Genomic DNA, 26,514 nt, shown 5'->3' on the forward strand with positions numbered 1-26,514 from the left:
GTCCTAAAGTGAGTACTCTTCTCTTTAAATTATACAGTCATGCTCTTACTTGCTTTGTCTCTGAAGCCCAAAGAAACTTAATTATTTCATTTAATATGGAATTCTGTTGATTTTCTGGGGCTGGGAAACATACTCTGTAATCTCAGCCAAGACAGTGGTGGATCTTCTGTTCTTTCAACTAAATGAAATTATTGATCCTGTATTTCTCATACCTTTAAGGAGTGTTCAGAAGCTTTGGATAAAGAGCTTGGGCATCACTGCTGCACCTTTTAGGATGGGAGTGACAAGCTAGTTATGACCAAAGGATGCTTAATACAGGCAAGGCAGAGGAGTATCTGGTGTACAGATTCCAAAAGGATTTAAGACTGACCTAAGTGGGGAGCTGCTTGGCGTTTTTGACTCTGATATGCTTCTGGAAGCCCAGTGTTGAGCATTTGGGATCTTTAACAATGAAAATTCAGAAAGAGGCTAGAAGCTTGAGGTGCTTCACACGTTAGGAAATCACCTTCTGGGGTGAGGAGGCAAGAAGGGAGAGACCAGGCTAAGAATTGCAGCCCTGGAGTCAGGCCCTGGAAGTGAGAGGGAGACAGGATTTGCGCACTTAATCCTTTTTTTTAGATATAGTTCTCAGCTCAGGGTTTGGAACCAAAATAAGAGAGGTTTTCAGATTAACATCTAGTAAGGAAAGGCTCTTTTGCAGTTCGCTTGATGTTTGTGTTTCAAAATCTGCTCCTTTTGGACCGTCTTCTCTGAAGTCTGTTGTAGTAGGCTGTGGAGGGAGGATAGTTGTGTAATGGCAAGCCTGTGTTAAATATTTCTTTGTACAATAAATAGTTAACTACCAAGATATTCTTAGAAAACTACAGGTCAGGGTTACTTATTTAATATATTACTTATTAAAACAGGATCTGTAAGATGCTTTTCCTCTTTTTTTTTTTTTTTTTGAAACAGACATTCTTTTACTCTGCTCCTTCCCCTTTTTCTAATTTTCTTGCTGTTCTGTGTACTTTTATACATAGCTCCTTCTTCAGATGAGCTTGTATTGGTGTTTCAGATCTTTTGATGAGAAATTTCTGTGTTGCCACTATTTTATGTTTTTTAAAAGGAGTCATTTAACTTGTTGGCTGCAAAATGTCTTATTGTTAGGAAGGTTTGTGATTATTAATAAAACTCCCTCTGTTCCAAAAGCTTGGATATAGCCATTAACCGTGGTGACGCTGTTCTCATATCCTGTGCCCTGTAGACCTCTTGTGTTATCATAAACAGTTTGAGAAGTTTGCTCCTTGTCTTCGTAGGATCTAGGATCTTGCTAACCAATGTGTGTTTCTTAGTCAACAGCTTAGTAAGGAGACAAGATTTAGTCAGACGACAGTTGCTTTGTTACCTCTGAAAATAAGTTCAAAGTCTGATCAGACACACTAGAAAATGCAAATAGTCTCTCCTCTGCTTTTCTCGTTGAGAAGCTTACTATTTTAGAAACCCGTGAACTGATTTAAGAAACACTGTATGTCTGTGTTTAAAATAATCTCTCTGCATCACTAAGATATCAGAAGCCTACCACTGTTTACACTTCTTCTCAGGGGAAACTCATTGAAAATACCGAGATGTAAGGAGCTGCTCATGTATTTCTGCTCATGGAATTTGGCAAAGAAAGATACTGGATCTCTCCTGACCTCCAGGCTGTGTTTTTATTCTACCAGCTTTTTGCATGCCTGTGAGCTCTGAGTCATTGGCAACTTCTGCAGATGCAAAACCACAGCACTGTGCAAGGCAAGTATCCCTGATTCATGTGAGTGTGCAGTAGTTGGCAATTTTCACGAGTTCCTAGGATGGAGCTGCAACTCCTTCTGCTGTCATGTGTGTCTGTTGCTGTCTTCTAGTGTACCATTTTAATTTGCATTCTCTCTCTAAAGAGCAATTGCTCTCAATTGAATGGGGTGCTGCCACCAGGAGTGAGAAGGGTTACTGATCATTAGCAACTGGTCCAGTCTTCTCGCCTTGTCTGGGACCTATTAGCACATCTGTGGAGAAATAGCAGTTACATGTGAACTGTTTTCTACATTCATCAAAGGGGAAACAAAAGATCATTCCAGTAGAAATGCACCGTAACAGCCAAATGAGGAAAAGTAGCCAAAGTCCTCTCCTGCCCCTCTGTCCTTTTAACTCTGTCTTGCTTCATCCCAGACATCCAGCTTCCCATTACCTAAGTCTCTGAAAGCCTCTTCCTGCCTTTATTGTTTTGCCAGTTTGCCAACTGCCTTCTATTTACTACACTGATAAGTACTTCCCAGGCCATAAACATGTGGTTGAGATATTTCTGAAGTTACCCCATGTTTTGATTGATCTCACACTGGAATGGGTACAGGCTGTGAATTCATGGGGAGAGATGTAAGGTATGGGATAATGGGGCTGAAGAGAAAAATAAACATGTGCTTAACCACCCCTCTTCACAAAGCATTGCCCTTGCTTTTGTAAAGTGACTGGTTGTTCTTCAGCTGGGGAGATGCCAGAAACCGGAAAGCGTGAGAAATTAGATACAGTCGCCAATGCTGGAAATGATGGCAGATAGGTGGTAGGTGTTGAAGTCTCTCTGCGTTGGTGTCTGTGACTGTGGGTATCTCTTCTTGATACAACATAGCTGCAGAGGTGGAGGAGGGAAGGGACAATATGTTTTAACATCTCACTTTCTGGGACAGTTAGCAATAATGTCCACATTTTGCATGACCAACACAATTCTGAGAAGTTTTAAGTGCTTGAGAAACTCCATACATGGCTGTAATTCTTGTGGCATCATAATAATGCATGGGCATTAATATATATATACAGTCTGCAATGCAGCTGTCAGTGTGGGCCTATTGTGCCAGGAGCACATCGTCTGCAGCAGGAAATACCTGGAAGTTACAGAATTGTATGAAGGGAAAAAGCTTCTTCCAAGGGAAAATTGATTTGGAAGCCATGGGTTTATCAAACAAAAGCTTTGATAAGAAAATTATTGGCATATATTAGAAGTTAGAGGCTCTTATAATTCCCTGTGCCTTAAAATTGATTGAAAACTAGTGTGAAACTGGGAGTAGTGTTTACTCTTAAAGCTATCCTAAGTCTTGAGAGATTTAACAGCTTCACAAAAGACACTGCTCCAGGACTATACTACTATACAAGAATTTTGGCTTAGTTAAAAATAAGAGAAAAAATAGCTTGTGAAGGAAAAAGGATATCTCCACACTGAGTATATCAGAAGACCTAGGCAAACAGGGCCTAGGATTTCTTAGTAATCCAATTAGTAAATGTCTGATTTTTTTAGCTTGGCTTTAAGAGAATACAGCTGGCAATAGTAAATGATAATAAAATATTAAAATACTTTGCTACAGATATACAGAAATGAATATACTAACTATTATTTGTCTTTCAGAACAGAAGAGTTGATTATTTCCCCATGTGTGTTTTAAAATAGCTTTAAAAAAAGTTTTCTCTTGGGAAAAGCGAAACCAGCATTAAGCAGTATAACCAGTCAAGAATACATCCTGATAAGGTGTTTTGGTTTTTTCTTCCCCCTGCTTGACTAGGTTAACAAACCAGATTTATTCGCTGAATACTGTAAAGAGCTATAAGGAAGTTTGTGAATAATAAAGGTAATTGCCAGGAGTTTCTCATAAGGCTTACAAGCAGTAGCATAACTCACATGAAGTATTGATAGTGCATTGATTCATGTTCTGAAAAAAATAGGATATTAAAAAATTGGGAATTAGGATAAAGGAGTATATGAACTCTTATTGCTATTAGCTGTTCTCTCTTGATGGGTTGTCCTGTGGTGGTGGAGATCTCTAACATGTCTGAAGGGCAAATATTCTCAGAAGGGCTGCTTCCTCTGATGTCATACATGCTAATCAAATGTATTATATTTGTAATTTTATTTTTGCTTTACTGGGAACAACAAAACACTTTTTTTATGACAAGTCTACTGAGAAGTGTGACTAGAAGTTTCCCTCTTTGTGAAGATGAACTAAAGTCCTCCTCTGGATCTTTCTTTGAACTTGATGCATTCCTGGGTAATTGTATTACTTTGACCCATGGAACATGGAAGTAAATAATTTAATCGTACATTAAATAATTCAGGGATGTGTGTTCAGATTTTACTGCCATTATTAGCTGGACTTACAGTTACAGAGACAGATGCCAACACAATAAATTGAGGAAGCAAGTGTAGAAATGGATGGGAAAAAAGCTGAAGTAAGGTAGATAACTAGAATTGATTATACTAGATATCATTGCATAACACTAACGTTACAATTGAGAATGAAAGCTTTGTTTTTCAGAAATCCATTTATCAAATTATCTATTATTTTGTGGGGCTTATATATGAGGAAACTTGTTTTTGTTTGTTTGGTTTTTAATTGTCTCAGAAATCTTGGTTATATTTCACAGTAAGAGGTAGGAATGCTGAACAAAACACTGTTTAAGCAGCTCAAGCCTTAATCAAGTGACTTTCTGATTACTTAAAGTATTTGGTCGTGTGACCGTCCATTAGCATTCCTCATGATTTCTGTAAGCTTCTCTTTTGTGTTAGATCAGCATATGTTGTACCCCATAATCTAATTTATGAACTTCCACAAGGCATTATGTGAACTAATAGTTTGATAGTGCATATGAGCAGAGCTATATATCCCCTTTGTCTCTTAGCTATGGTCCTGTTCATTTAACTCCTGCTCCTATAACTCCTGTTCCCAAAGAAGAGTGGATGTCTAGGGATCTAAATTGTTCACAACACCCATCTGTGTTAAGTGGGTGATATGTAATGACTTGAAGTAATTAGCCCAGTGGACTCTGCTCTCAAAGCTGAACACAATGAAATACATTTGGCAATTTGTAACTTTGATAGTTTTCTATTAGGGCCACAAACGCTCATCCCTTAGAGGCTGTACTGGATGTCAATGGCAAGGCTTGGCAGCAGAGGGGCTTCAGGTGAGGCCTCTGTGGGAGGAGGCCAGGGGATGCCCTGTGCCAGACACAGGTGCTCCAGCTGTCTTTGCAAGGAACCCACCACAGGCCACCACTGAGCCCATCAGCCAAGCTGGCAGTGGCTCCGTGAAAATGTCTGAGCAAGGGCTGAAAATGTTGAGGGGGAGACAACATGGAGAGTATGAGGGATGGAGGGTGCGGGAAAAATAGAGGGAAGAGCAGAGGGAATAATAGGGTCAGAGGACTAGGAGCTGCTCTGTAGCACAGCAGGTACTTCCCAAAGGGACTGTGGCTCATGGATAAGCCAGTGATGGAACAGGTACTCCTCTGAAGGGACTGTAACCCGTAGAGGACCCATGCTGGAGCACAGGACAGTAATGAGAAGGAAGGAGCAGCAGAAAGAAACTGCTGTGTTTCCTCCTGCCCCTGACCTCCCACAATGCTCATTGGCTCACTGAAGGGACTGTGTGTAATCTGCAACAATAAAAAGGGAAACAGAGAGGTATCTGGAATGAAGCTGATTCTGGGAGAGGAGGAGGATAGGATTTTTAATGCGTCTTCTGTTTCCTAATACCCAAGTCACTAATTAAATATTTGTGTTAATTGGGAATAAATTAAGTTAAATTCTCCAAATTGAGTCTGTTTGCCGGTGACAGTAATTGGTGAGTGATTTCTCTTTCTTTATTTCAATCCATGAGTTTTCTCACTCCTTTTCCTCCTATTTCACCCTGCAATGCATAGCAGGGGATGAGGGATGGGTGAATGGCTGTGTGGGTGCTTGGCTGCTAGCGAGGGACAATCCACCTTAGAGGTTATAATGGTTTGGGGTAGATAAATGAAATTGAGTAGGTGATACTTCATCCCATTGAGTGTCTAGAGGTATAGAGCCACTAACATCCCCTGTGCAGTGTCTGTTGTTAATACAAGGTTTGGCTTTAACCTCTCATTAGACGTATACACTTAGTCATCCCCCTGTCCACTTCCTGACAAAGGCATGGACATCCCGCTCCATTTAGTGCCTTTTGAAGTTCCACTTTGATCCAGGTGAAGGGTGAATTAAAGTAACAGGGTGTAGACAGTTAACAAGGATCTCCCAGTTTATTGGATAACTGCTGTCTGAAGGTGTGTAGCAAAGGTGAGTGACTACTGGTGAGTCACACTGGAAGTGCCCAAGACTCATATTTAAATTGTATTCCTCCCCTGCCCCCAGCCAAGCCTCATATCCTGCATGCATGGAGCAGTGCAACAATCTTCCCCCTGTTCTGTGTTCCCATGCCAAATGACAAAGCGTCATTTGTAGGCCAGATGTGCCATCCTGCTGCCAGCTGCATATGATGCTTGAGGTCATGGACTGAGACAGAAGCAGTGGCATTAGGCTGCCTGACAGTGCCCTGTCACTGTTCTTTCCTGCCTAGCACATCTTCAGCATGTGTCAGCTGGAGAAACTTGACCAAGTAAATTACTTGCTCAGAGTTTTCTAGGGATGGAGCTGTGTATACTGTAACAAATAAACAGGTAGAGATAACCTACAAGAAAATATTAACTGCTTGTGGGGTGGGTAAACTTCAGGAACCATGCAGGGCAACCTAGGGCCCGTATTGAGCCTACACAGATGTCTGGATTGCACCTGTGTACACAAAGCTGCAGCTATTAAGTGTCCCATCTGGGATTCTTATTATGGTAATTACACTAATATGTGTAGAGACTAAGCGCAAGAAAGCACCTCATGGTGAGATCCTCTTCTGCATCTGCGGGATAGCAGATGAGGTCTGTCCCAAAGAGCTTGCTATGGACATGGACAACACAGGATAAAGCAGAAAGGTATAATAAGGAAACTTAGCCATAAATGTTCTCATGAGACTCTCAATTTTTTTCTCAGCTTCTTTTTCTGTGTACTGCTACTGATTCAATTTCCCTGTTCAGCTGCTCACATTTAGCAGTTCTTGTCCAGCTGCATGGTAGAAATCGTAGAAACCATTTAATGCAAGCATTCATTGATGGGTTGTGTAGGCTTAGGGAAGGGGGAGAAGAGGAGAGTTCTGGTATACTTAAACCCTCAAGAATGTCCTAATCTTGTAAAGAGTATGAGTCTACTGCATGCAGGTCTCTGTAAAGTTTATAGATGAACTGAGACCCATAGAGGTGCCTCTGTGTCAAAGTTGAACTGTTCACATGTAGCTCTGTTTATTATCCCTAGGTAGAAGAAAAATAGCCTGCTTTTAATTAATGGGAGAAAATGCTACATCTACATTTGCTTTGTTTTGGCTAAAAAGCTGTTTTAATTCCACTTAGCTAAATAAATATTACCCTGTGTGTCAAACGTAAGCATATTTAAACTCAACTTACTGGTTTGCTCGCACCTGTAACCAATACATGTGAAAGCCATGTGAAAGTGCCCACACAGGGATACGTGCTGGCTTGACATTTTAATATGAAGTTCGACCCCTGTACCTTCTAGGTGTGGACCTCCCCTTAGTAGCCTCCGGCAGTAAAAGTGATGTCTTCTGCTTATACAAATAACAGTAGCCACCAGTTAAAACTTGACTGCGTGCTGCCCACTGTGTTCTCACCATTGATGTTTTTACACGAGACCACAAGTTTACTGGCAGTGTACTCTATTTCTTTTAAAAGATAATGCATTACATCTGAGTGCATCTGTCTCCAGAGCTCACAACCTGCACACTCATTTTAAATACATCTCTCAGGACAGCCCACAAAGCCATCTTAAGACTTCCAAAATGTTGAACGCAAAATGCAATTACACTGCATGGGAGTGCTAAGGAAAGATATTTGTTCAAAATAACTATCTATGTGTATGTTAAACATTTTTAAGTCTTTCTGTGTGTGGTGATTTCACCCTGATGGGCAGGGAAACTCCACCACAACTTATCTCGTACTCCCTCTCCTCAAAAGAACAGGAGAAAATATGATAAAAAAAGGCTTATGGGTTGAGATAAAGACAGGGCAATCACTCAGCAGTTACTGTCACGGGCAAAACAGACTCAGCATAAGGAAGACTAATGCAATTTATTGTCTGCTAATAACAGACTACAGCAGTGAGAACTAAAAGCAAACTAAAACCACCTCATCCCTCTCCACTGACTCTCTTCTACATCCTCCTCCTGAGCAGCACAGGAGAACAGGGGATGGGAGCAGTGGTCAGTCCCTGATGCTGCATCTCCACCTCTCCTTCATGGTCACTCTGCCCCTGTTCCACATGGGGTCTCTCCCACGGGATGCCATCCTTCCCAAACTGAGCCTGCGGGGGCTGCCCATAGGCAGCAGCTCTTCAAGAACTAATTCCACATGGCTCTGTACCACGGGGTCCATCCCCCAGGAGCAAGCTGCTCCAACACGGGTCCCCCATGGGTGGCAGCTCCCCCCAGATCCCATGCTCCTGCATGGGCTCCTCTCCATGGGCTGCAGCGTGGAGATCTGCTCCATGTGGGACCCATGGGCTGCAGGGGGACAGCCTGCTCCACCAGGGGCTTCTCCACAGGCCACAGGGGAACTGCTTCTCCATGCCTGGAGCACCTCCTGCCCTCCTTCTGCACTGACCTTGGGGTCTGCAGGGCTGATTCTATTACATTTATCACTCCTCTCTGCCAGCTGCTCTTGCACAACACTTTTACCTTTCTTCAACCTGCTTTCTCAGAGGTCCAACCAGCATCACTCCCTGGCTTGGCTCTGGCCAGTGGCAGGTCCATTTTGCAGCCATCTAGAGCTGGCTCTGATCTGACATGAGGCAGCTGCTGTGCTCTGATCACAGAGGCTATCCCCACAGCCCTGACACTACAAAACATTTTGGTGTAAACCAAATACAACATGTAGAAAAGCTCTGCTATGATTTTCTTGTCTGTTTTTCGTTGTCATTGTTTTGTGTTTTTTTTTTTTTTTTTTTCTCCCGCTTATCTTGCATTGAACTATTGACTATCAGAATATCATTTATTTAATTTAAATGGGTGAAAAAAATAGCTGTGTTTTACACATCCATCTCTAGTTCTGGTGGAGTGGCTGGATACTGTTATGGCATGATATAGACGAGAGTTTTCTTGTTGCGATAGAACAGCAGTGCTTAATCACACAAATAATGATGTAGTTTGTGGCTGTATTTGTTGGAGGCTGCAATCAAGAGATGTGATATAACATTTTGGCTCGGCTGTGGATATGTGGCTCAGCCCCAGTCAGCCAGTTCTTCCTCCAGTGGAAATGTTACATCCTTCTTTTAGAAGCATAAAACCCATTAGTGGTCGGATAGGTTGTTTGCAGAGGGTGGTACTGTAGCATTAGGATCTAGGTATCTACTAGTTAAATTGCTGTCATAATTAAATAAAAAACAACACTGCAATTTTACATGGTGCATTACTTGTTGATTACTGTTTGGCTGCTTTAATACTGTTGCCAACAGAAGATAGGAATTGTACTATCCTATGCTATATATTATAGGAGATGGGATGGTAATACTAGCAAAAATGAAAAAGAAAAAACACGTCCAGGGATGGGGCATCCACAGCTTCTCTGGGCAACCTGTTCCAGTGCCTCACTACCCTTACAGTGAAGAATTTCCTCCTAATGTCTAGTCTAAATCTATCTTCTTTTAGTTTAAGACCATTCCCCCTTGTCCTATCAGTTCTTTAAATATAACATGGAAATTATTTCTGAAATCTAGTAAGGGAGTACTTTGTGCATCATTCAGGTAAATGGATATCTGCTAATTAAATACGTAGTACAGTTTAGAAGTTTCTGCATGCATTCAGCCTTCTATGTGTGTTCAGCTACTGTAGAAAGATTTATTTTTAAAAGCTGTAGTAATCAATCTTCAGGTTCTTTGAAAAATTGCCTCTGAGTTTAGTGCTTGCTATGATCTTCATTAAATATTTTATGTGGTCTGTGCCAATTAAGAACATTAGCATAAGAAGATATCTAACATGAACCAGTAACCTTAGGAAAAACAAATTGTTATGCTTTGAACATGAAAGCAGGGTTATTAACAAGAAGTGACTTATCAAGTGTACATAAAATGACCCGAACAAAGTGTGCGTCATCGTACATGCATGCCCTCATTTACCATCTGGTTTCTGTTTTATGACCCCTGCCATGGATTTATTTTGTGCTAGTGGACAAACAATTGAACAATTGGAAAACTCTTAAAAACACAAGCTGGAACGTAAGGATAGCTTACGGCAGTCTTTCATGTGGTCTGTGTTGTGTGCAGAAAAAAACATTTTAGAGAGAAGATGAGTTGAACTGTAAACATTGCATCCTGATAATTCTTTCATATAGTCATATAGTTTTGATTTCTTTTACTTTCTTTCTCCAGATTTTCCTTGAAGAAAGAAAGCTAAGAATGCAACCAACAATAAAGTGAAAAAGCTGTGCAGCTGAAGAAGTGTTCTTCCACTTGGTGAAAATGTCTTTTATTTTTTGACAACAATTAAAGAACAATGGGGTCAAACACACTTGGGAAGGCTGCAACATTGGATGAACTTTTGAATGCTTGTATCGAAATGTTTGGTAGGAGTTTTCAATGTTCTGTTTTGTTGTTCTTGAAATTCATCTTATAGCATAACCCCTGCAGTTCTCTGATTTAGCCAGTCTTTCCCTTGGCAAACAACATTTCTGTTCTGTAAAATTTTCCATGTTTCATATTGTCCCAGAATCATGCAGGCCAGAATATGCATATGCATGTTTAAGCATATGCATACTCTGTTGCATTTTCTTCATACAGATAAAGCACAGCATTGGGTATAGTGGTTTTAAAAGTGATGACTTTGATCAGCACAAGCATTTAGTTGAATTGTTCAAGGAGTTATTTCTGGCATTGTCTTGAGTGGTTACACAGCTGCTTTTCTGACCAGTTGTTATTCTGAAAGGTTTTCCAAATCATCATGCAATAACTGGAAATAATATGACTTAAGGCTCATGTAATCTTTCTACTCTTATTAAAATGTGATATACCAGGTCTGAGGGAAAGAAGTGATGAAATGGACTTTGATCCACAGCACCATTAATCATGACATATGTCACCCTGCAGCCAGATGAGTTCATGGATGTGCTTAAATGATTTGAAATGGGGCCTTAATTCACAAAGCTACATTTCAAGTCTCTTGAAATGCAGGACAGCTTTTGATTTGAACGAGGTATATTTTTTCCCCTTGTGGAGAGAAACAAGCATATGAAGGTGAGAAAGATTAAATAATGAAGGGCCAGATCTTGCTACTGAATGTAGTGCATCCCTATATACCCATTTTTGTAGACCACCACCATACCTAGTGCCCTAGAGAAGTAGCAGAGCCCATATACTTGATGTCTGCTGGAAGTCAAGCCTCTCTCCCTTGTATACACACTCTTGACAACTATAAATCTGTGTGCGGTTCCCATCTCATACGCACATATTGACTATTGTCTGTTGAAAGAGACAGAAAATAGTTTAAGATTGTGGATGAGGAGCACTGATGGTCAGCCAGCCTGCCAGGAAGAAACTTCCTGTAATCTCAGTGGCTATGTTGCAGAGATGCAAGGGTCTGTATGGCAGCTGGAGAATAGGATCCAGCACCTCCAGACCTGAGGTGTTGCTTTGAAATTGAATTCCTTGAGGCAGATCCCCTTTTTAAACAGTCTAATATTTAATTGGACTGTTTAAAACTCCAATAAAACAAATACTTTTAAATACCCAGCACTAGAATTTAGAAATATTTATCCCTAAATAGCATTTGTCTGTTTTGCTTTTGTTTCCTATTTGGTAGATAACCACCTAACATTTTCACTTTTTATACCTTCTATCTCCACTTGAAGAATACCAGCTCCTCTCTGTTCATGACTAGTTAATTCACTTGTTGCTCTTTTGCAGATGACAAAGGAAATCAGTGCTCCAGCCATTTGCCAAGAACCTTTCTTCTAATGCACCGCTGGTACCTGCCTTCCACAGAGCTCGCTGGCAAGCTTCTGTCCACATATCCTTTCAGGAAGTCTTGCAAGTCAGCATTACAATGTTGAAAGCAGATTGCTTCTGAGACCGCATATAAAAAATGTCAGTTAATTACTGACAAACAGAGTTGGGTTTTGTTTTGTTTTGTTTTGTTTTCACACTAGGAGGTGGAAATCTGGGAGCTTTCTTCTGCTATTGGTTGTAGACTTTTTCCATAAGTACAAGTTTGCTGAGGCATGCTTTCTTTGAATAAATGGAGAAATGTTGCCAAGATAACTTTTCAAATATATGCTGGCAAGCATTGGACTAGTATGAACTACAGTGGTAGTTAAATGCCCACGTCTTCAAAACTGTTCAGCAGAGTACTCAGAATAGTGTAATAGAGGCATTTTTGCTAGGGCAAAAGCCAAAATGGCAACTGATAAATGTTCTCTGTCTTAAGATGTTGTGAAAATGAATGAAATATCAGAGTATGCTGTAGTTACCTCTAGAAGTTTAATACCATTTCTTATTTATCTAGTGTAGAGTCACAGAATGCTGTAGATAAAAACAACACTACTGAATCAAGGCACACAAAGGTTTCTTTAACTAGTCTACATATAGAGATGCCAGTGGGGAGAACTGCAATGAATTCAGATTAAAAATCTGCTATTTCATGAGGTAGGCATGCCTCCGTTTTTATGCTGCTGCAGATACTATTATTGTAATTTCTTTTTCTGAACTTTAAAACTAAACCATGGAAATATGCTTTTTCTTTCTTTTTCTTTTCTCTTTCTCTTCTTTTTCTCTTTTCTTTGTCATTGTGAAGAAAAAGAATGTTTTTCTTCCTTCCTTCCTCTGGACTAAATTATATCGCTGCCAAGGAAGGGGAGAAGAGTACTGAAAACAGGACTGATGAAGCCTTTTTCCCTGCTCTCATAGACATCAGAAGAGTGATCTTGTTTGCATGGCTATCATGGTAGAGCTGCCACTTAAATTCACATTTTCATTTCCCTGGAAAATCTTTTTCTGAGCACAGTGTCTCCCTCTAGACAAAGGATAATTGCAAGTGTCATCTGGGTGCCCTGGAAATGCAAGTCAGGGCACATGTGGGTGCCTTTTGTGTGTGTCACCCAATGCATCACTTTAATTTGGCATTTCAACAGAATGCTGCTGTGTTGTGCTCTGGTGAGTTAGCTAAAGGAAATTAGATGATAAAGTGCCTTTTGCGTGATGCCACCGATCCTTTCATTGGATCCTCTCTGCCCTAAAGCCTGTGGGTCTCAAATATTCATAAGTTCTATTGATTAAAATGTGAGTATACCAGTACAGCCACTGAATATTACACCTAAATCCCTCACTGTCTAAACCACCTTCTGTTGATTTCAGATACTGGATTTTGGAATTTCCTGCAGAATTTAACTTGGATCTTGGACTGATTCGCTTGACTGAAGAATTTAGAGAGTTAGCCAGCCAGCTCGGCTATGAGGATCACATCCATCTCATTGATATCTCCAGCATGTAAGGATGTCATGAGCTTCACCATCTTTCCTTCTATTCTCTGTAACAGCAGAATTCCAATTTTGTGCAAAACACAACAATATTAAGGGCCATCCTGCTCTTGAGAGAGTAAATAATCATTTACAAAAACCCTCTCATCTTCTAAATTTGAAGCAATTGAAATTCTAGTTGTAGTGTCACAGTAAAGAGAAGACTTATTTATACATATATATTTAATATAAAAGATAAAGAAATCATTTTTCTGACTGTTGAAAAAGCTAATGCTAATTAAATTACTTTTTTTCTTGTAACTTTTCATACAGAATGACAAGCAATGCAGAGACTGGCACATTATGTAAATTTTATATTTTCCTATGGAAGCATTTTTATTCTTGCATCTGAAACCTGTTTAATTTTGCCGATGCCTTTCTGTGTTCTTTTTTCTATGATTTAACTGGATAATCTTTAGCATCAACATGTGTGATTTTCTTGCTTCAAAGTGATTACACTACTATTTCCATGACTTCCCAAAAGTTACCTTTTAAACATAGCCAGGCAGGTTTCCGTATCTCACGTGATATTGCAGATTTTCTTCTAAAATGTGGCATATTCAGAATGATTTTTTTTTCTTTATTTAAAAAAAAAAAAATGTCATAGTAATCTGGAAGGACAGCTAATTTCAGTGAGGGTTGCAAGTTGCAACAATGCCAGTGAAATCACATAAATGCAGGTTCCTAGATCTTCATTTTAAAATATTGATTTAGCAACCACTTTCCACTCTGTGAAGTGCCTTTACTGTATTTGGGTAGGAATTATTCCATTGCTCACAAGTAAATGATTAACCTTTTGATACACAAACTCCATACTGTTTTGGTAGCTGTTTTTCTGATGGTATTTCTGCTGTTATATTGTTTCATGGACTTGTGGTTTTACACAGTAAAAATTAATCTTTGATGTTATTCAAGTCTTCTTTTTCTTAATCACAGTTTTGTGTTACTTATTTTTATTCTGGTCCCAAGGCATTTTTGAATTACAGCTTCCTGTATCATAGAGAAGAATACGTTGTCCTTTTGTTTCTATAGAAGCCTTCTATCATTTATCATGTGCAGTAGCACCTCTGAGTGCTACTGAGTGCCCTGAGTTCCTTACCCCTTATTGCACACCTGAATATATCTTACTCTGAGTGTTTATTATGTGCTGGATGTCATAGCTCAGAAAAGTCATGATCTGTCTCTTGAAAATTTTATGCAAACTGTAGGCTACACTCACTTGTACCCAAAGAGAAATGAGAAGTGTGCTTATTTTTCTGTTGCAGTCCTTCCTATGACTGGATGAGAAGAGTTACACAGAGGAAGAAGATTTCCAAGAAAGGAAAAGCCTGCCTGCTGTTTGATCATCTGGAGCCCATTGAGCTGGCTGAACATCTCACTTTTCTGGAGCATAAATCTTTTAGGAGAATTTCTGTAAGAAGCCCACAACTTTGTCACTTCCAATTAGGAGCATGTCCTTTAAGAGTTTGTTCATATGGTTTAATAGAACATTTTTACATTTCAGTGTCGTTAATCTTTATAATCCTTCATATGATGTACATAGCCATGGCTGCAGCAGCACTTCCTTAATCTTTTTCATGACCAATGATTTTAGTGACAGAATTCAATTTTGTGCAGAAATTCTGGGTGAAAATTGCTGCTAAAAGCTACTGCAGCCATGTGTCACAGTAGTTGATTAAGCTAATGTTATTGCTCAAAATATTCAGGTGCGTTTTTGTTTTTTTTCCTCTGCAGAAAACAGTTAATTCCTTTTCAGGAAAAAGCGGAATCTTTGCACTTCATAATTTTTGAAGAGACTGAAATACCTATATAGCACTTCTCTAGACTACCTTCACTCCCAACTGCTTCAGAAACCATCCTTTCATTTTTCAGCTTAGCATCAGAGGATAATTAAAGTTGGAAAGATCTCAGGAGGCCTCTAACCCAATCCCATACCCAAAGCAGAGTCAGCTCTGAGTTCAGTCCATGCTCCTCAGGCCCTTATTGAGTTGGGTCTTGAAAGACTGCACAACTTCCCTTTCTTCCTGCTCTTTGGGCTCGGGTGATTCCTTGTCCTCCCACACTCTCTATTTCCTCATCAATATATTTCCATGTCTATTGTTGCATCAGCTTGATGCTCCTGACATTCAAAGACTGCCTGATCACACACCTGATGAGGTGTGTTTGTTACAGAATAGAGTATGGAATTACTAAATGTGTGTATTACCTCAATATAAATAATGTAGACAGCATTCAGATACATGTAAGATATCTGTGCATGCCTCTACCTTGGGCTCTTTTCTGTGGCTTTTCATTTCCTAGATGATCTTTGTCTTGCATGGCTTGATAAACATGATTGTTTGTAACTAGAACAAATCTAGAAGACCTCTGTGGTTCCAGTTTTGGAGAAGATAGATATTGGTACTGAGGAAAATTCAGATACAATTGCTGCGTGTCCACACAGGATTGTACATAAGCAAGAGGCAAAAATTGATAAAAATGAAAGTAGTGGCTAAAGCAAAACAAATGAGTAAACCAAATGCCAACAGAAATGCCGATTTCTGCTTGAAAATGTCTATCTGAAAAGGGCACATGATGCTACTGTATCTGGAGGCAAATGGAAGAAAGCCATAAGCTCTCAAGATGATAAGTTGTCTTCTGCAAAAATATGAGATTTTTAAAAAGAGTTTTCATGAAAGAAATCAAGATCCAAAGCTAAAAAAAGTATGTTTTTTGTTTATTTGTTAGTTTCAGTAGAGGAAGGAAAAAGAGATCAAGGAGGAGTTAAGACCAGTCTAAATAGAATGTCTCTTTTGACATCCTTTAATAATGTTCAAAGGTTTATTCCTTGAGACTTCAAATCATAGGAAAACACCCTATAGTGATCTGTGAAAAGCTAACCTCAAAGGTAAAGGGACAAGAACAAAAGGATTGGATTTCTAAATACATTTAAGATATATTTGAATTCAGGTGGGAATTCCAGAAAGATGACTCAGACCTGCAATAATTGTTTTTTCTTGTTGATTTTTTTTAATTGTGATTTAATTTTTCTGCTTGAATTTTGCTAGCTGAGATGTTTCTCTGCAACCAGTTAGAGTTAACTAATCTTATACTACCCTGTAATGTGAAGAAGTAGTTTGAAGTTGTGTTTCCTATTTGCTTGAAACAAGTAAAAAAAATGTTGTAAAAATGGTGCATTTCCAGGAAATAAAGTAAGGGCAGACATCAGAATACAGAGTCTGAAAAACAAGCCCAGTATCTTTGACCCAATTTGCAGAGGAACTGAGAGCTGCTGCAGAGAAACAACTAGCATTTATGTGGAGGTGTCAATGAGTCCAGGTGATCTGGAATCTGCTTAGAAATGTAACAGTGCCACTTATTTTTGCAGGGTAGACTAAAGTGTTTTCCAAAAGTTATGTAATTGTAGACAATGATTAGTCTGAATCTTGTCTTTGAGCTTACCTATTAAAAATAAATAAATAAATGGACAGGCGAAGAGAGAAAGGAGAGTGGTAACTATAATAGAATAGGTAGAGCAGAAGTTATATATTAAGTAATAAAAATAAGACCAAAAAATACTTTTAAGAAAGCACTGGTGTGCATCAGGGTCTACTGATCCTGAATCTCAGTTTCTTTCTAAATAAGTGGAGCTTTGAAGGGGAAAAAAAAAAAATTAAAGTTTAATTTTGATTCTTAAGTTGTCCATCATTTTACTGAAAATGCCTTTCTTCTGTTAGTTCACAGACTACCAAAGCTATGTGATCCATGGCTGCTTGGAGAACAATCCTACTTTGGAGAGGTCTATTGCTTTATTTAACGGTATCTCCAAATGGGTCCAGCTCATGGTTCTCAGCAAGCCAACACCACAGCAAAGGGCAGAAGTAATCACAAAGTTTATAAATGTTGCACAGGTGAGTCTTGTATATTAGTCTTCTTTCTCCAATATAAAGCAATAATAAAAATAGAGATTGCAGAAAGCTGAACTAGCTGCTCTTTGTGCTGTTTCCCCAGTGAATAGCCTGTTCAACCTAAGTGCTAGGTTTTTATTCAGGTGTGGTATGACTGCATTTTTAAATTAGCAGACTAAACTATAAAACGTGTTTTTTCTTTGTTGTTTTCTAGTTGTCAACTGTCACTATTGTGAGTTTCCTGTGTAGCCAATCCAATTAAATAAATGCTGAACGATTCCCTTACATCCCTTGGTTTAGTCATTTCTGATTTATCCATGGTAGTATGTCTCCTTTAGCTTGTCTTGTGTGATATGGGATAGCTGCCACATGTATTTCTTTTATTTTTAATTTTTCATGATCTATCTCTCCTGCAGAAGCTCCTTCATCTCCAGAACTTCAACACACTGATGGCAGTTGTGGGAGGTCTCAGCCACAGCTCTATTTCTCGCCTGAAAGAGACTCATTCTCATCTGTCTTCAGAAGTCACAAAGGTATGGTGGACTCCAGAATAAAAAACATATTGAGCAGAACATCCCCTCTTGGAGGTCTGATGGGCTCTTCAGTCCAGGTCTCACCAGCACAATATTTGGATCATGGCAGGGCATCCTAAAAGGCACTTTGGTTGGGTTTCTCTCGGTGGAGAAGGATCAGCTCACAGAGATCCTCTGCTTGATTGCCTGTGCTGGGGAAGAAATTAACGCTGTCGACACCCTACCATGAGTTATGCTCATTTAAAACAGATTAAGGAAATGCTATGAATGCTTTCACAGGGACTTGCTTCTCTGGCTGTTTGTAGGACTGGAACGAAATGACAGAGCTGGTCTCTTCCAATGGAAACTACTGCAACTACCGCAAGGCTTTTGCTGACTGTGTTGGCTTCAAAATTCCTATTTTAGGAGTTCATTTGAAAGACTTGATTGCTGTCCATGTCATTTTTCCTGACTGGATAGATGAAAATAAAGTAAACATAGTGAAAATGCAGCAGCTTTCCATCACCTTGAGCGAACTGGTTTCCCTGCAAACTGCCTCTCATCATTTAGAGCCTAATATGGATTTAATTAACCTGCTAACAGTAAGTATTGTGCAAGTTCCAATTCACTTCCATTACACAAGTTCCAATTGACTTCTGTTATTCAGATGTTGAATGTCAGTACAAGAAAGGTACATGTCGTTATCTCATTTTTGTTTTAAAAAAGGAGACAACACAAAACAGAAAGTAATTCACATGAGATGTGAATAAAGTCAGAGAGAGTTTCATTGATGCAGTATGTGATGGCTGGGTGTAGAAACAGAAGAGGAATGCATCAATTATTTTTTTAAGAATGACAGAAAGAGAGGTGTATGTATATGAGGAGAAGTAAAATCTAAGTTCTGACTGCTTAGAATTTAGGTTTATATTTCCCGTGCAAAGATTAGATGAAGTGTTTGCATGCTCACATTAAGGAAATTCTAACTTGGGAGTAATTCTGTTCTGTCTCACCTGTGCTTTGTATGAGGTACAGTGCTCTTCCTATCCAATAAATATACATGTTCTTGCATGATGTTGAACTGCTCCTGCAAAACAAAACAAACAAACAAACAAAACCCACAACAACAGCAACAAAAGCCCATAATTGATAAGGCTAAAAGAGATTAATTTTAAGTCCCCGTTTTAATATGTAGATATTTAATTTCAAAACATACTGAAGCATGCAGCCTGAACCTACAGACCAAATCCTGCTCCTATTGAAACTTATTCCACTTAGCACTGATCTGAACTGTAGAAGCATTTGACCCAGCACTGTGGTTTGTTCAGTTTAAGGAAAAAAAAAAAAAAACAAAACAAAACCAAAAAAAAAAAAAAAAAACAGCATTTTGGAATTAAAGACAGAACTGGAGAAACAGCTTGAAGACAATAAACTTTTGTTATAAAAGAGTTCATGGTTCATGTTGCACACAGATAAAAGCAAGCCACCTACTCATCTGAGAGCAGTCTGAAACACATTACATTAGGTAAAGGACTCTCTTCATATGTGATCATGTTATGCTGCTTCTGTTCTTGTTATTTCAATTTGTCTTTCAGATCCCAAATCCAGACTGAAAGAGAAGCTGTTTGTTGTCATTAAGTCAGTAGAATTCTAAGTAAACTTAAGAAGCAAGCAACTAGGACAGATGTATGAACTAGGGCAGATTTGTGAACTTTTCCAGTGATTCTATTTACTTTGTTGGCTAGCATGAATTTCTTAAGACTGAGTTTATCTCCAAATTTCGTTTGTCTGGAAGCTGAACCTCTGCTTACATTCTCATTAGCTGCTCTTCTTTCTTTTGGGTGATGGCTTGCATTCCAAAAGGAGCAGAAAGCATCATATTTTTCTAAAACTTTGTAGATTCATATCCATCATTGTATTGGTCTGAGTTCTTGTATTTTACCCGTTTCCCCATTTTTTAATATTTTTCTTGTTTTGTTTTCAGAAAAATGATAGAGATTTTATTTATACTCACATAATATTTTATTCAGTAGATTTAATTTACCAGGAGAAGTAATTGAGTACAATATGAGTACTTCTTCACTTATGATGCTCTTACGTATTTGTTCCTCCTATAGCTTTGCTGGCTTTGGTAACAATTGAACCAATCTGACCATAAATAATTGAAGCTGCATGCTCCAATATTAATTCCAGACCCAATCAAAGGTTAAAATTAACTTGTGACACTTTATATCTTTTATGATTCCATGGTGGTACCTGTTCAGCAGTGATGGAGACAGCTATAGGTCCTAAAACCTTTCCAGAGAAATTCTGTCTACTTGTTTAATCATGTGGGAGTTTTGACTTAAGACAGCAACTCCTGGAAGGGTAACAACAAATTTATACAAGAGACCTCTTGGCCCTGAACTTTGGTAGATCTCATAATATTATAAATATTTTCACTTTTTTTACCAGCATCTAAGTTTTGTCCTCATTTATACCATAAGAATACATTTCAGTATATTTTTTTATAGTGGCCTCTTGCACGTTAATAATGAACTTTTACAGAAGAAATGCTTCTTTCAATATTTTTGTTAATAACAAAGTTTTAAATTATAGGCTGGGGTCAGAAGAAGAGGAGAAGAAATGCTGGGTTTGCATCCCAAAGCTGATAAGAACTGCAGGCTAAAAATACTTGACCTTGCTATGTGCAAATGGTCTTTTAGCAGATTTAGCCTCCCTTGCTGCCAAAGTCATGCCCAGTTTTCAGAGCATGAGGAAAAAAATATTAAATTTATAGCTATATCCTCCCACTCTAATATAAACTCTGTAAAAAATGTCCCATCTTTATGTTGCTCAGAGGATCTCCCTTCCAAAACTAGTAAATGTGTACAAATGTGTGCAGTGCTCTGCGTCATTTGTGCGTCAATCAGCTGGCTCAATTATTTGTTCACTTCTTCTGTTTTCCCATTAAGCCGCTTCTATCCCTGCAAGCTTTTAGTAGGTGTTTTGTTCTGATAAGCAATGTGTAAATCTCTCATCGAGCCTGCCTTGCTGTGCTGCATTTTACACTGCACTTAGCAAGTGCCAACAGCCTGGCCTGTGATGGCTCGACAAGTACATTGCTGGGTGCTGGTTTCCTAGTCCAACAACTTGCACTGTAAGATAAAATGGGCATTTCATGGACTAAGTGGGCAGGTGGGAATTTGCTCTGATCTTTCTTTTCCACAGTGAGGGAGCCTTGTCTGCTCCAGGCGAGCTGATCCCTTTCAAGTGTTTTGGGAATGATGTTTGAGGAAGCTGTGTTAAGAGCTATGAGGCAATGGCTGGCTTAAAAACTGGGGCATAGGGCAGGGTAGTAAAGCTCAAGCCACTTGGTCAAGGGTTTTACAGGCATTTCCCAGGTGCTATTGTGCACATTGACCAAAAGGGCTAATGGGGGAAAAGAGAACTTAAATCTCTCTGACTTCTGAAGTAGCTGCTGCAAGGTCAGCATTTAGGAAGATCGGAGCTCTCTCTTATTTTATATGTCTGCATGCAAACTTAAAGTCTGCTCCCTCCTTTTCTCTCTCTCTTCTTAAAGTCAGCATAAAACATTAGAGTCTAGCTCAAAGAATTTTAACTTTGATCACACACCTGAAAGAAGCCAATATTTTGCATGGAAGGCAAGATGCCACAAATAAGGCAAAGTTTTGTTGTATGGAGGGCAGTGAGACAAACACCAAGTTTACTGGCACAGGAGGCTGCAGAGACTGAGAGAGAGCTTTACTGATGTGAGTCCTCACTTGGTCGTGTGTAAACGAGACCAAGTTACATGGGCAAGAGACCTGAATGTGGTGTGACTCAGCTGCCAGAAGGGAGCCAGAACGTGTTACACAAAGATGGACCAGCACTTTTGTGCCCATACTCAGCACTCTGAGTCCATGCTCTTCTTCCTCCTGTCCTGAGTTATCACCCACACTTGTCCCATCCCCACTGACTGCACCTGGCCCTGGCCCATATCCTGGTATCTGAAATCTGGAGCCATGACGCAGAAGTGGTAAAAGCAGAAATAAGCACAGGCTCAGCAGTGCACCCAAAAGAAATAATGGCTTTAGTGACATTTTCACAATTAGAAAACTTATGTTTGGACAAAAAGCTTAGGGGATTTTCTTACCTGCTGTGCAGTATTTCCACTTTTTAAAATTTCACAATGTGAATAAAAGCCTGTGGGTAAATATTTCATCACTTTCTGTGGATTGGGAGTGGATCTCAATCTCTTAACTAGTCTACAGTGCATTTAATACTGAGTTTATACTTATTTGAGTTAATACTGAGTTAATACTTATTTGGTGCCACCATTTTCTTCCCTGCTATTTTTAGGTCTCCACAGATATTTAACTAACCTGTTCTGAGACTGTATGCAAATGGCTGGAAAGTCCCATTCGTTTGTACAGTCTAGTGAAGAGAATGAGAAATATCTAAACAATCAAATTGAAAGTCACCCTCCCTAATTTTTCTTCAGTAAGTTCCACTTACAAAAATAAGCCATGCCTTTCTGATCCCCCTGCACCCTCCTCACCCCACACCCCAAATTGCTGAGGAAAAGAGGGCAGCAATGAAAGCCGGATTAGAATGGAAACCACCACCTGCTGCAAAGAGTGTCCTAGGAAAACTCTTAGTACACTTCATCTGTTAGCACAAAACTGTAGCTGAAATATAAAAGGACAACTTACTTAACTGCCCCATAGCCACTATGCCTGAATATTTTGTGCTAGAATTTGAAACTTCACTAGGATTTTGAAACGACACAATACTTGATGCTTGCGCATTGTGCTTAATGAAGTGACATCTGCTGCTTATTACAAGGTGAGATAATTCAGGCAAGGGACGTTAAAACTCATTCAGTAGATATAAATGTATTTCTATCCCCAAAGGCTCCCAGACTGGTGATAAAACTGTGCTCTTTGGTAGCAGGGTGCAAGGCCTAACAACTCGTTCTGCTGTCAGTCCCTGTCTGATCTGACAGTGCCATTTGCTCCAAGTGAGTTGTGATTACTTACACTGCTAAGGAACCTAAGAACACAGCCACTGAATAAATAATACCTGAACAGTGTTTGATGCTTGATCTGCGTTATGTTTAGGACAGGTCCCCATGTTCCCCTGTGACAGCAACATGACATGTGGCTGGGTGGATCTGCGGAGGGTCAGCTTTCACTGCTGCCCATGACCAAATTACAAAGCACAAAATTCAGTATAGTGTTATTGCTAGAAAGAATGAGTTATGCAAAATCCAGACACCCCTAAAGCAACGTGTTCACTCCTGAATGCAAACCTATCTTGGGAAAAAGGCACAGCCCTGTCTTGCTCATTGCATAAAATTTTGCCCAAGAGGAGGTGGTTCCTGAGACTGGTCCTGTACCTTACTAACTCAACAATTCAGGTTTACCTTCTGTTACAGTCATTTAGTCAGTAGTAATTCTGTCTGTCTTCTGTAAAATATCCTTTTAACTCAATCTTAGCTTAACTGGAGATTTGCAAGGTGGTTGGTAACTTCAGATCATGTCAATTACTCCAAAGCCAGTTAATGCAGAGAGATGATCACAGGAAACATGTGATGCTCGCTTCCTCTCACTGCATAATGGTGATTACATTTTACACCACAGATTACCTTTTTTTACACCACAGTGGTGATTACCTTTCTCCTTCATTACTTCAGCAGGGAGGAATTCACTGCAGACCTGCATCTGCGTGAGACCACAGCTGCCAAAGCGAAAGCAAATACATTCATTTTACTTCCACTGTATGCCCCTTCTCTTCTCTCAGCAAATCCTCTAGGGATAAAAGATGAGTACATGGAAGAAAAATCTTTAGTTTATCTAAAAAAAAAAAAAAAAAAGAAGAAGCTGAAAATGGCTGGCTGCTGCTCAGGGCTCCCCAGGGAGGCTCCTGCTGCATGGGCTGCTCTCTGTAAAGGGCTGCAGTAGTCCCGCATGTCTTCATGAGTCAGATTTCAGCACAACATCATCTGCAGCACCTCCAGCCTCGTCCTTTTACAACCTGTTCCCTGCAGTTTATATATTCACCAAATTACTTCTCTGTGATCTATCGCACCCACTGAACTGCTCAGAGAAAGCTCTTTGTGTGAGCATGATCCTTGGTGCCAGTTCTCTTTTGGCAAGGCCAACGCACAGGCCCTCTCACTCAGCAGCTTGTGCTGCAGGCTGTGACAGCCCTGAAGTACAAGGAGAGAGCCAGGCTCATTTCAGCAGCGTCCAGTGCCAGGACAAGGGGCAATGGGCACAAACTGGAGCACAGGAGGAGCTCTGTGAGCACCAGGCAGCCCTTCTGTGCTGTGTGGGTGACAGAGCCCTAGCACAGGCTGCACAGAGAGGCTGTGGCGTCCCCATCCCTGGAGACCCTCAAAAGGCACCTGGAGGTGGTCCTGGACAGCCTGCTCTGGGTGTCCCTGCTTGAGCAGGGCTTGGACCAGGTACCTCCAGAGGGCCCTGCCAACCTCCACTGTCCGGTGATTCTGTGCTCAGCAGCATGGCTGTGCCAGCTCTGTGAAACTGCAAGCAGCTTCTCCATGTATCCTAAGCTCCAACCAGCAAAACTTCAGCATCAGTCTGCTAACAACCCTATTGTATCCAATCCAGTCTAATAAACACTGCTTTTTTCCCCTGTTTTTTTTATATATAGCTGTCCCTGGACCTCTATCACACAGAGGATGACATCTACAAGCTCTCATTGGTGCTGGAACCAAGGAACTCCAAATCTGTAGGTCCTCTTATACTGCGTTTTGTCGTATTACTTATTTTGTCTGCATGCAATTGCCTGTATTTTTGAAAGCCCATTAGTATATTTCATTATTCACCTTCATTTAAAGACTTTTATTGTGTATGCTTGTGCAGTAAAAACAGTCACTACAGGTTTTAATACACATTAAAAGTAAATAGTGAAACAGGCCAGACTTCATTACTAATTATTTTGCCATAAAGTCTCTGGAAAACATAGTTCTGCTTTATGTGAAAACATACTTTGTAAGCTTATATCAATTATTTATCGTGTGACCATTACTTCATTTTCTGGATGCTGCTGCAGTTACATAAAACAACACCGAGTCCAAAGATGTGTCTTAGGTAAGCCATAGCACTAGCTGCAATGTTGTAAAAACTGTTTGCTTATGCAGAATTGACAGTATCTTGGGCTCTCAAGCGATGTTTGAACACCTCAGAATAGGTATCTTCTTATCTTTTAGTAGGTGCAACTAAAGATAATGCTTCATTGATGTATTTTCTATTATGCTTTGCAAGTCTGAGGTAAATCTCTTAATTAGTAGTTGAACTTGTCATTTAAAGTACTACTGTCTCTCCTGTTGTCAGTGTTTGGGTCTTATGATGCCCTGTGAGCATTTCTTTTGGTGCACTAACACCCTTATTACATTCAGCACATGATCCTCTCAGGCCGAGCCCTCCCAGTCCAACACCAGCAGAAACTGAGAGTGACTGGAAATGCTTAGGAGCATGTGAGAGCAGCATCCAGCAGTGGGAGGTCTTTCTCTTCAGTGTTTTTTACTTTTTTGTAGATGCAAGCAAGGAAGCAAAACCCCTTAGATTTCAAGTATCAGACTTCGCTGGCTTTAAGGGTGGTTCATCACTCTTGAGCAGCTTGAGGACTATCTGTGCGCTCTCAGCAGGGGGTGAAGAGCAACACTGAACAGTTCCATAGTCAGCAATAATTCCGTCCAAACACCTGGAATTTCATTACGGAGTCTCCAGTCCTTGTTGGATACTATTTAGCCACAACTGTTCCCATTTATCACAGCCATTCTGGCTCCCTCACTGCTTTCCATCACTGCCAGCAAGGTTGCACAATTACAGCTCCGTGCTGTGGAAGGACTAATGAGCCACTACCTCCAGTGAAGAAAATTACCATGTTGCTGCCTTGATCTTAAGCTTCAGCTTAAAGAAGGACAAAAGCAATAGGAATATTGCTGTGGATTTTAACAGTTCCCAGCAGTTGGTGGAGACTTCTGTGATCAATGAATAACCAGGGACATTCAGCTGCTACAGCACCACAATGGGTAACAAGCTATGGCTGAATCTACAGAAGCCAGACTATTTGAAGCGTACATCTCTGTGCTTCAGGTCCCAATGCACACAAAATATTTTGAAGGGGAAAGAAGCTGTAGACCTTTTGTGTGTGGAAAAATTTGTCGAAGGAATCAGGACAGTGTAGTTGTTTTATTACAAGCACTCCACAATTTATTGCTGTATGGGCGCAGTCCCCACGCTGGTTGCTGCAGTCATTTTCCAGGAAAAGTGTGTGCTATCCATTAGCATGTGTGCCTGATGTCAGCAGGAGCTTGAGCAAGACTTTAGTTGTGCTAAAACTGGAAAGAGACTCTTCAGTCAGTGTGGCAGCCTAAAGAAATTAATTACTGGGGACTGACTGCCAGCTGTAGCATGGCATGTCCCTCTGTCACACTGTCACACAGCCCTGCTTTTCTCTGTTTGTTTGTTTGTTTGTTTTTTATCTTTTTATCTTTTTTTCACCAGTACAACTGTTTGCTAGCAGGCAGCTCTACCCAGCAAAGTTATGCCACTGAGGACACACTAACATGTTTTTTGCTTCTGAACGAGATTGATTTCAGTGCCAAAATATTGGCATCAGCACCATAAATAAATAAATAGTTAAAAAATACTGAATGAAAACTCAAAAAATAGCTCAGAAGAAAGAGGAAG

The 26,514-nt window shown here is 39.9% G+C and overlaps 1 protein-coding gene across 5 annotated transcripts in view; it reads left to right on the forward strand.

Moving 5' to 3' along the window:
• RASGRP3 (RAS guanyl releasing protein 3) overlaps positions 1-26,514 on the forward strand; it is a 55,040-nt gene that overhangs the window by 14,935 nt on the left and 13,591 nt on the right. For 3 of the 5 annotated variants that reach the window (XM_082757379.1, XM_082757382.1, XM_082757378.1), the window contains 10 exons: positions 1,581-1,770; positions 10,277-10,470; positions 11,807-11,907; positions 12,480-12,544; positions 13,253-13,384; positions 14,679-14,826; positions 17,130-17,303; positions 17,717-17,833; positions 18,139-18,414; positions 24,470-24,547. In XM_082757379.1, the coding sequence (XP_082613505.1) occupies positions 10,401-10,470; positions 11,807-11,907; positions 12,480-12,544; positions 13,253-13,384; positions 14,679-14,826; positions 17,130-17,303; positions 17,717-17,833; positions 18,139-18,414; positions 24,470-24,547 (1,161 nt within the window). In that variant the 5' untranslated portion in view covers positions 1,581-1,770; positions 10,277-10,400. The remainder of the gene's footprint in view (positions 1-1,580; positions 1,771-10,276; positions 10,471-11,806; positions 11,908-12,479; positions 12,545-13,252; positions 13,385-14,678; positions 14,827-17,129; positions 17,304-17,716; positions 17,834-18,138; positions 18,415-24,469; positions 24,548-26,514) is intronic. The other 2 variants (XM_082757380.1, XM_082757381.1) reach the window with 2 other exon arrangements.

This window comes from Aythya marila, assembly GCF_965140915.1.
Source record: "Aythya marila genome assembly, chromosome: 3".
Taxonomy (NCBI): Eukaryota; Metazoa; Chordata; class Aves; order Anseriformes; family Anatidae; genus Aythya; species Aythya marila.